The 11,185-nt window shown below is 37.5% G+C and overlaps 1 protein-coding gene across 1 annotated transcript in view; it reads right to left on the bottom strand.

Annotated features, from left to right (window-relative positions):
• Positions 1 to 2,473: 2,473 nt before the first annotated feature.
• Positions 2,474 to 11,185, bottom strand: part of DCLRE1A (DNA cross-link repair 1A) — an 18,222-nt gene continuing 9,510 nt past the window's right edge. The window contains exons 6-9 of the mRNA XM_010290379.1: positions 10,831 to 10,976; positions 9,605 to 9,759; positions 3,395 to 3,536; positions 2,474 to 2,742 (exon numbers count right to left, since the gene is read on the bottom strand). Coding sequence (XP_010288681.1) covers positions 2,576 to 2,742; positions 3,395 to 3,536; positions 9,605 to 9,759; positions 10,831 to 10,976 — 610 coding nt within the window. The 3' untranslated portion in view covers positions 2,474 to 2,575. The remainder of the gene's footprint in view (positions 2,743 to 3,394; positions 3,537 to 9,604; positions 9,760 to 10,830; positions 10,977 to 11,185) is intronic.

The following is an 11,185-nucleotide window of genomic DNA, read 5'->3' as shown; positions in this document are numbered from 1 at the left end:
ACACCTGCACAAGAATGCTGAAATCAGGTTTATCACAGGTCTGTGCTCCCCAACAGACTCAACCTGCTGTGATCAGAGAGCTGTCCCTTGGAACAACCTAGACAAGGGAACAGAAAATGTCCAGCTATAAATCTTCCCACAAAACTCTTGTTTAATTAAATGGTTTTCCACATCTACTTGTATGTCCTCCTTGGCAATCTATGCAATTTAATCCCGTTGTTAATCTTCTTTCTTTAACAATAAGGGGAACAAAAATAATAATTTCTTCCTGAGTTTGGATTGTGAAAAGACTTTTTTTTCCACACAAAGGAGGCCAAGTAACTGGGTAACATGTAGATCTCCTAACGTGAAGGTGGATGAAATGCTGCAGAATTTGAGCCTACCCATAAAAACCAGCTAGTAGAAGTGCAAATACAAACCAGAGAGAGGAAGGAATGAAAGCACCCAGCGGACTGACGCAGGAATACCTACAGCAGAGCAGGCAACTGGAAACAGACCCCAGCACTCGGAGACAAAAAAGAAACCCAGCACAAAAGCCATTCCGCTTTGCTGACTGAAGTGAGCCATCAGCATCTGTTCCAAATCAGGGCAGTATTAACTGGGTCAGTCCAGCAGATGCCAACGGCGGTGTCCTCCAAGACACATCATTTTTGCGGTTAGTTTCAGAAGTAAGTGTGATTTTAAACGGAAGAAAAAAACAACCCAACCTTTCATTCTGGGTAACAGGGTAGAAACTGATAGCATGAGGGAACCAGCCACAGAGAGGCAACAGGTGTCTCACACCTACCAGTTGCGGTGTAACAGCACCAGCATGCTGAGAGCCCCCACACGCTCATTCTCTGTAGGAGTATTCACTCTTGAAAACACAACTATGGAAGCAAGAGGATGTCAGAACTGCGATTAAGATTTTGATTTTGGGGTGCTTACTCCAGCCCCTCATACTTGATGCAAAATTAGTCAGGAAAAAGACTTGGAAGGCCAAAACACCACACATAATTCCGTAACGATTCAACTGCTAGAAGCATTTGCCTGCCAAACAGAATCCTCAAATTTGCTCCGACTTGTACAAGGCATTAATTCAGGTTCAGTATTTGCAAGGGCTGTAAAAGATACTTTTTCACACACCTACTCCGAAAATGAGTGGAATCTTAGGAATTAGCATGCCAATCCAAGACAGTTATCAGTTCTTGCAATATAGAGAGCTACTATAATGCATTATGTAAAAGAAAAACAATGCCATATTTCAGTGAACGTACCAAGAGATTTGTGAATCAGTGTAAGAACTTTTTTCCATCAGAGTTTGACATAGTTATTTCTCTCAGAAGGCAGAACTAAAACAAAGTGACTTCACATTACAGAGCTCATCTCTCAAAGACAAGGATCTATTTATACTTAACACTGATCATTAAAGAAATGCTTTCCTGACAAAAAAATGGCATTGAAGTTTCCAGATGAGCTATTCCAGGAGGGCTGGGGGGTGATTCTTTATGCATGATGCAACTTTTCTAAGTCCTAGAAGTTTGGAATGGTTTTTATTTTACTGCTTGTAATTACACTAGTGTGCCTGCATGCAACCACATACTTCAGTATCATAAACACCAAGCAGATACAGAAAAAGCAGCACTGATAATCTGGTAGGATTCAGGGGAAGAAATGCAAAATGAAACTTACCTTTCTGCTGCCAGTACTAATATTTGCCTTTCTTGTTTTTCTAGAATTCAAGTAACAAACCTGCATATACACCCCACAAACCCAAATGCATTGCAGGAGACTGCATGGAGAAGAACCACTTACGTGTTTTGACCACGTGCTGAGAATTTGCACTACCAGGACGCAAGAGCAATCTTATACAAGCAACATATACAGAACACTCACCAAAGAAACTACAGATAGGTTTCTCAGATTAACAACTACAGTACTGAAAAGAAATGCACTCTGCTTAGAAAGAACACAACAGGCTTCATGTAGGTTCTTTCTTTATTTAAAAACAAAAAATACAAAATTGGGAAACCTTGAGTGGAATGTAGGTAGCAACGCCTTTTATAAAAATCATTCTCCAAAGTATGTTTGCTGCAGGAGCCTGAGCCAACCCTCTCTCAGAAGGTAAATTTGTTTACAAGATTTAAATCACAACAGCCAGTTCTGCCTCATGAAATGAGCTTCTCTGACACCTGAATTGACAGCATGTGACATAAGCTTAGTATCGTCTCATTTATTACAGTAACTTCTTTTCAGAAATAATTAAGCTGGAGGCGGTTTCTCCCCCAGCAGTATGCATCTGGGCATCTCCATAATCTGAGGAAAATTAAGAATGGGGAAAAAGGAGTAAGATAAAAATAACCTGAAATATGCATTTGCAAAAAAGTTATTAAGTTATGGGAAACAGAAGTAGTAGGTACATGAGAAAGCAAGGTGCCTTTTTTTTATTTTTTTACAAATTCAGCTTTCTCAGGAGAATGGCAGCTTAGTCCTCCCTAAAGAAAGCTCCATGGAAAAAGGAGTTAAATAATACTCACAGGAACTCACAATTCCCACTCCAGCCTACCTCCTTTGAAATATACATTCTTCCTTATATTTATTTATGCTTACTGCCCTCAATCATCCAGTCTCTAAAATGCTTCTCCATCAAGCTTCTGGCTCTCCAGTCACCAACATTTACAGTGGGGATGATTTTCTGTGGCTTCAACCATTGAACAAAACGCTTCATTTCCAGGTAACTGCTGTGTTCACTGTAAGGAATCCCTGAAATGAAACAAATTACAACAGTCTGTCAGTCTATGTAGCTTCTTGCCAAAATACTTTTGCAAGCCTTCCTGCTAAGAAATATTTTAGATTTTTTTTTTTTTTTTAAATTCGTATCGGAGGTCTAAAGTTTATAGCTAAGGTAAAATGAAACCCCAGATTTCCCTTCTGGAAAAATTACTTTGCATTAAGTTACCAAGTCATTCATCAGTGCAAACTAAGCAATACCAAGCATTTGGTTAAATGAATGATAAAATTTTAAGAGATTCAACTTCACTCACCAATAAGAACTGAGAGGAAGAGGAAGACCCACAGTCTCTCAAATGAGTGAAGTATGGAATGAAATCTTGGCTCTGTAACTGCACTGCCACCAGCACCAGTTGGGCCAAGATTTCACCCCTGAAGTCTCTACACGTATCAGATAAAAGCCTCTATTTGCAAGAGGACAGGAGCAAAATATATGTAAAAATCTGCATTTACAGTGTGCTCGATGACTCAGTTCACAGATCTCTCCTGGAGAGATCCACCTGTTCAGTTTCTCAATGAGTTATCAGAAAAAGCATTGGTTACAATGAACATTATGAAATTCCAGAATGAAAATATGAAAAGCATCCACACAAAATTAAATGCACTGAATCTTTACCACTCATACCATATATGGTGATCTTTCCTCTTGTCTGAGGTTTGATATCCACCAGAGAAAGGCATGAATCAGAGTAGGTCCACCCAGTAGGTTTGAAAGCCAGAACTTGATCAAAAGTCTCAGAAAACTTATTCAAGTGATCTTGCAAGCCCTGTGAAAAGAATATAGCGTATACTTAATCCCATTAAATAGCTCATTAGTCTAAAGGTTGGAGATTTCATGATGGTGAGACTTCAGGCTAAGTTATTTTCATGTTTTGATACGAACTTTTTCATTCTAATTACCATCTGCCTTGAAATTAATGATATTCACATTTGGGGAGCACCTTGTACCTTATCTCAATTGCTTCATCTGAATAGTAAGCACATAGTAACAGCTACACATTACAGATTAGAACACATACAGCATAATCACATCTTATAGATCTTGCTCCCCAAGTCATTCATTTCCTTCTCTCAGCTAGAGGTCAGCACTCTTGCAGCCAAGGGCTGATAAAAGATGGTGAAAGCCTGCCTCAGTGCAAAATCATCTGGTTAATTTAAAGTGCCACTGACATCCTGACATCTGCTTATGCCCAGAAGTGCTCAGAGTTAATTAAGTAAGCTACCCAAAAAATTGCAGCAAGCCAGTGCATGAGTCGAGTATTGCTCTGAGCACTAAACCATGTCTTACCACATCTCCATTCATGATCGGAAGGAAACCACCTCTCATCTCTTCACTCTAAAAAAAATTAACTTGAAAAAGTTTTCAAGTTGACTAAGTCAGCCCTCGACGTTGTTTAAGTTAGGACTGGGAAAAGGATGAGAAGGAAGTATAAGGAATGTACAATCCTATTCCTGGATAAAATGAAGTCAGTATTACTTCAAACCGAAAGTAGAAAATCAATTTCATGTGTCCTGTATAAAAATCTTAAAAGGCACATTCTCCATTTGAAAGCCCTACAAGATTACAGAACTCAAAATCATAAACTTTCTATCAGCAGCAGGAAGAGGAATACAAAATAAAGACTGATTTAAAAAAGGTGGGGAGAGTGGGATAGATAGGCTGTGATACAGCACTAACCAACCTGTCAGATACTTGAAAATTATTAAGCAGGGAAGTGGAAAGCTGCCTGTGACACTGTCACATTTTACAGCACATTCAGTACAACGTGCAGCAGCAACATACAGAATCCATGCAGCTAGGCACATAAAAGAACAACAAAAAAAAACCCTACCACAACACGTTTCATTCAGCAACAGGAATTATGGCTAGCTGCCATGACTCTTAATACACTGCAAATGTTCAGTCCTCACTAAAGATATAACTGTAGCAGTCTAATTCTCCTTCACACTTCATTTTAGGAAGATTAACATAGCTTAAGGTAATAATTCACATATTTGCTCCCCCTTGCTTTAATGAAATCTAAATACAATACTTCAGATACAATAATTATTATACTAACCAATGCTAAACTGCTTTCAAATTTTGTTATAAATCAAGTCTGCAACATTCACATTAAGGATACAATTTCGTAAAAAATTATTTGTGGACTTCAATCACAGGCGCTTTTGAAAAACTCACCTCAATGCTAGTACCAGACATGACTGAGCTAAGCAATATAAAAGAGGTGCACAGACCTGAAGACCTCAGTTCTCTGAAAATTTTCCACTGCATATTTAAGTGGCAGAAGCCTCAATTTTTGACTGTTAAAAGATTGTTTGTTGCGAAAGAACTATGCATGCATTTTTAGAAAAGATGGCCTCATTCCACAAAACAAATTACTACAGTGCTTATTTATAAAAGGTCCACTTTAAATACACATACCAATTTCTTCTTTTATTGCTTTAGCCACATTATTCTAAACCTTCATCCTTTTAAAATGGAAAATATATTTCATTGCTAAATCAACCCCCTTCAATCACCATGACTGCGTCGCTAAAGTCAGCAGTACACGCAAATGGATTCTGTAAGGTATGAGAAGGCTCAGCCATGATTAAACAGTTAATTTACAATCAGCCCTAACACCACTGAAACTCATTTGGCTTATTCACGAGCAGCTATTCATCAGTATACACAGCAATCCCTGTATTTTACAGAGTAAAACCAAGTATTACAGTGAAGTACCACATCTATACCAAGCACACTTGCAATATTTTAGCAATTCATGTTTTATTTTTATAAATAATTTTAAAAAATCACACATATAAAAATCATAGTTTCTAAAATTTTTAAAAATTTATATAAATGTTATCCATTAAGAATATCCAGAACATTAATCTGGAGCATGTCATCTCACTTTTGACCCAGGCAGCACTTGAAGAAAGTTTAGTATCAACTCTTAATAAAAAAACTCCTCAAGAAAGCCAGAGCTATACATAGGGAAGAAAACAAATGAACAAAAAAAACACCCCACCCAACCCAACAGTTATACAACACTACCTCTGCCACTGCATTTTTGCTGCTTCTGATCTCTTATGATTTGCTCTTTCTAGTTTTACCCTTCAGAGTTCACACTTCTTAGTCAAACACTCATTTCAAGTACTGTTTTTTTTCAAGGAGGCAGTCACAAGGCCTGGATAACAAACATCAAAGTCTGGTGATACCTGGCCAGGTATTTAGTATTATGAATGGGACCGCTTTCATCCTAATTGCAGATCAAGACTATCTATATGAATTTATAAAGCAGAAAACATATGCTTTCTTCTCAAATTTGAACTTGTTTTGTCAACAGATTTTAGGGACAGTGATGCAACTCCTGATGCAGCAATAGAAAATCGCCCAGAATTCATTCAATATTCAAATACGTGTTTGAAGATAAAAAGTGATGGAAACATTCAAGCTAGGTAGCACCATTTCCCTCACTGTGCCTAGATTTGTATGGAAACGTGCACATCTTGTCACACACAGCTCAAGCAGAAAAGGGAAAGGCACCATACATTATTGTCACCAGCATCTGAGGACGCTGTGGGTTTATAAAAATCACCTTTCAACCTGTCAGAAAAACATTCACTGACCCCTGTTTTTCATAGTGGATTTAACACAATTATGATCACTATTGATTTTTGTTTGCTTCAAGTCTAGGCAGAAGATACCAACTGCAGTCTTTAAACTCTGGTATCTAGGGAAAAGACAGAGAGGGGTTTCTGTACGTTTCTAAACGCATGTGGCTTTTAGGTGAATGATGCTCTCTGCTGAATCAATACAGTGTTTATAAATCATACATGAACAGCTAGGCTAGTTGTTCACAAATAATAAAACAGTTGACTCCAAAATGAAAAAACATGCTTGATATTACTCATGAAAATCAACATGGAGAAAGGCAGATTTCAGATAGCCACAAAACTGGAATTAAACAGATGGACAATGCTACCAAAAGAGACAAAAATACCCGCAACAGAGAGACTGCAAAAATACTTCTAAAATTCCTGAATATGCATGCAAAAATATATCAATGTTATTAAAAAAAAATTGTAACATTTTCCAGCAATCTAGAAACTCAACGATCAGGGAAAAAAAAGCCCCTGATCACAGCAGAGAGCCTGTGAACAAGGAAGCATGTGCAGGATCTTCTCAAAATGATGAACTCCTTTCCTTTCTACTCGAGGTAGAAAGGAAAGCTGTGGGCATCCAGAGTTAGTCTCGGGAGTAGCCAGTTATGGAAACATGGAAGCTTTCCTTGGGCAAGTACAGTTTTATCAACAGTTACCACAAACTAGGCTTCAGTTGTTGCTTCATGTAAGCACATGTAGTTCATGCAGCTTTTTTTAGTTCTTTATCTAAAAACAGACCAGAGAAGTTTTTCAATAATAAAAGGCAGAAGAATCATGCTATAGTTCTCAAAACTATTGAGCCTGGAGCACAGACAGGTTTGCTGTTTTTCTATTAGTAAAGAGCATAACAGGGAGGAAAAAAAAGGTGTAGAACTGGGGCTTCTAGAAGATACTATAATATACAGTCATGGTTTGGCTATTTGCATTCTACTAAAAAGGCAACTGATGAACAAGATCACAGATATACTCAGTTTGCTAAATAAGGACTGAGAATACCCCCATAAGGATTTCATGGATTTGTAGGTTCGCAGCTGAAACTACATGAGCAGGAAATTAGCCCAAATTAAGAAGTAGGACTGTGTTTTTAAGTAGGGCTAGGGATCAAATAAAACAGAAGAGGTAGCAGACACCCAGAAAATAAAGGCGGCATTGCCATTTAGTGATGAGGATCACTAAAAAATTCTGGCTTTCCCAGTAATGAGCCAGTAATTCAGGACAAAACCTGTATAACCAAGAAAACAAAATCATGCAACTGAAGATGATGCCATCAACATTTACATGGGCTGTAAAAACAGGATGGTATCTTTCCTCATTCTTTAACTAGAACGAGATTAAAAGTGATCAGAAAATTTATCCTTAAATATATTGTCTTTTCTGAGCTCATGTTTACTGATTCTGCTGGAGCAGAAATAACCAAAATGGTCATATGAACTCATATGAACTCATCTTTAAGCATTTAACATTCTCCACATTTTACTGATATTACATTCCATCTGGGCATTCATCTAGCTACTGGCCTCATCAGATGCTTGGCACTCTGGAAGTCTACCTAGCATGCCTAACTTACATGGACACAAAATCACCAATGATAGTGTGAGACCACGTTCCAACAACTTCACACATGAAGTCAAAGCCCCAGTAGAGAGGGCCACAGCTATTACACAAGGACTATTGTCCACTAGATCACTGTGCCTTTAATCTTACCTGGCCCCTTCCAGGGTCCAGGCATCGCTTCTGGCATGTTGTAGCTTTGTCTCGAAACTCCTATTCTCAGAGATGAGACCCTGCACAAGATACAACTGCTTCTCTCTGAGAAGTAAGGCTGTCTAGACATCCTTGTGGTATAATCACACCCTCTGCCTGAAAGTCCAGCTATGTGAGTACACCATACACACTGGGACACATGACAGCAGAATCACATAACAACCTAAAAATCTGCAGAAGAAACTAAAATGTATTACCGTTTAAGACAACACATTAAAAATAAATCCATACACATTTCCATTACTCATTTTCTGTCCCACCATGGAAAAGATTACAGAACAACACTAAAACATTAAGATATTAAATTCTATCTCCTGCAGCTGCCATCCAAATTGTATAGCCTTTTTCTCCTTTTTAGGTCAACTCTGACCTTGACTGGTCCTGCAGCTAAATACCATCTTGCTCTGAAGAATTTGCCTGGGATGGCACAGCAAGCCTGAAGCAAAGCAGGAAAATGCATCCAAGTCCATAAGGCGTAAGCGACCACTGTTTTTCTCTTTCTTCCAGGTTACCTTTAATCTAGAGCCTGCTGCTTTGCCTTAATGCCATTCTGTATTTTGTAGTCTATTTAGAAAAACTTCCTTCCCCCCCCCGGAATTAGTCACCTCTCCTAACTAAGAAATCCTCACAAAAACTCTCAACAACAAAAACACAGTCTCAAATCACAACTGAAATGTACATTTGAAGTCAACTTAAATGAAACAATGTCTTTTTTACTTTCTTTTGCCACGAACATTAGAAAAATATGTGGACAAACTAAAGCATGTGTATGTATGAGGTGTCCTTCAACTCACTCAATGTGTGTATTTGTTTGTGTGTGATTTTCATTGATTTTTCAAGTATCCTTATCTCCATGTAAATATTCAGGACAGAAGGAGAGAGAATATCGTTTTTAAAAAAATAAAAATATAATTATAAAAACATGGAAATTGAACCGAGAGGAACATGGAGAACCCCATTCCTTTCTTACTGGGAATCGGCCATGTTCACAGGCTGCCTCAGAACAGAGAGACTCACAGGCAGAAAATCCTTTGTCTTTTCCTACATCATACCAGGTGAAAGACAGGCTGAAAACAAGGACTCCATGTCACAATATATTAACTGCTAATAGGACAGATCCTGCAGTCATTACATAAATCTACTTCAAAAAGGCCCACAAAGAGGAAGCCTTTGAACAAACCTCATCTTATCTTGTACAAGCACCGCATTGAAGTGAAATTACACTTTCTGTGCATCATGTTTGGAGACAGATATTAATGTTTAATTGCATTTCATTTTCAATGTATTGCTACATGTCAAAACTTTACTAAACAAATATGATCTGACAAGAGGTTAAAAAGCACCAAACAGAACACTGGTTGTGAGGGGCCAACAGTAAGATTAGCCAGCCAGTTAATCAACACTGTACATTTTCTGAACTTACCTTAAAATTAATTTGCATCATGGGAAGAACGTGAAGCAAAGTACCATCCCAGTCCACACTGATGAGGGAATTAACAGCTGCTGACTCCAAACACTGCAGTGTTTTGTACTTATCACGGGACATACTTGCTTTTGAGCCTAGAACTTCAGCAATTGCTTTAGGATTAATTGAGAAGAAATCAAATAAAGACAATTGTAAGAGTTCATTTTTTGCTTGTTTTGGAGCTATTCCTAATTATTGCACTGCATCATTTTTACTATTGAAAAAAATCCATATTCAACAGGATACACTGTTTCATTTTCTAAAATTAAGAAGAAAAATCTATAATGGCTGTTAAAAAACTCTGGCTTCTATATTTTAGCACCAGAACTGTGTATGACAATTGGAAAGAGAAGGAGAATAGAAGTACGTTGACAAGTTCTAAGTCATATTTCTTTGGTATAATTTTACCGAAGTGAACTGGTATTTATCTCAAAGAAGCCAGAAACCTGTGCAGTTTTTAGAATACACAACAAACAGCCCACGTTAAAGACAGACTAAATTTCAGTGAAAGTAAATTTTGTATTGATGACTTCAAGTAATCTCAAAAGCATAAACGGTACACAGCTGCCTGCTCTACTGCACACATTTGAGTGATCATACTGGTTCCTAATGCTGTAACCGAGTGAAGCATTGCACACAAGATTTTCATTAGGTCAGAAAAGATGTGGTTTAGTCTGGGGAATGCTTTGTTAAAATTGATTTCATTAAAACTGATTACTATAAATATTTAGGAAATTACATAAACCCGGAAGAAAAAACCGTTAGCAAAACAGAAGTTTAAGAATAATTATATTTCTTCGCTGTTTCTTGACAACATGAGATTATTAACACCAAAAATGTCACAAAGACCTCATTTGTGTCTTTTTTTTAATTACCATTAGCAATTTTCTCACCACAATCAATTCAATAGGTTCATTCATTCAGTATCTTAATTGGCCTTCTATACGAGGGGGGGGGGGGTGTGTGTGTGTAAACATGGCAGCAAAACATTTCTTTCGCAAAGTTAAAACGTATTGATAAGAAAACTAAAAAACTAACAGCAGCATTATTAAATATATTTAATTTCTTTACACAATATCTGACCATCAAGACTAAATGACCCGTTCCATCTTCAAGAAAAAGGTCTTATAATATTCACGTAGATATTTATTTAGTTCTTTGATCCGGTACACTCCTTTACATACCTAAAAAAACTTTTTCTTTTCCAATGGAATAGGTGCCACAGACAACTAGAGTGCGTGGGTTTAAAGTCACTGTCTCAAAGGCAGTATTGACAGCAAACTGGATAACCTCTTGTTGAGAAGGGAAAGTGTATTCAGGACTACAGTATCTGGGGCATGGAAACAAAATATACCACTTTATTACACAAGATAGAATACATCTGAGTTTATGAAGAAGGCCCTCAAAACCACATGTATACAGTAAGAAAGTAGTGCAAAAGATGTTATCCTTCTACATAAATTCAGTCTACTTGAAATCTATTTATCAGAAACCACTGAGCTGCCCAGATGAAATTGTTGCAATAAAATTTACATTGAG

This window comes from Phaethon lepturus, unplaced genomic scaffold, assembly GCF_000687285.1.
Source record: "Phaethon lepturus isolate BGI_N335 unplaced genomic scaffold, ASM68728v1 scaffold14250, whole genome shotgun sequence".
Lineage (NCBI taxonomy): Eukaryota > Metazoa > Chordata > Aves > Phaethontiformes > Phaethontidae > Phaethon > Phaethon lepturus.
Note: the sequence above shows the minus strand (reverse complement) of the source record. Positions and strands in the feature narration are given on the sequence as shown.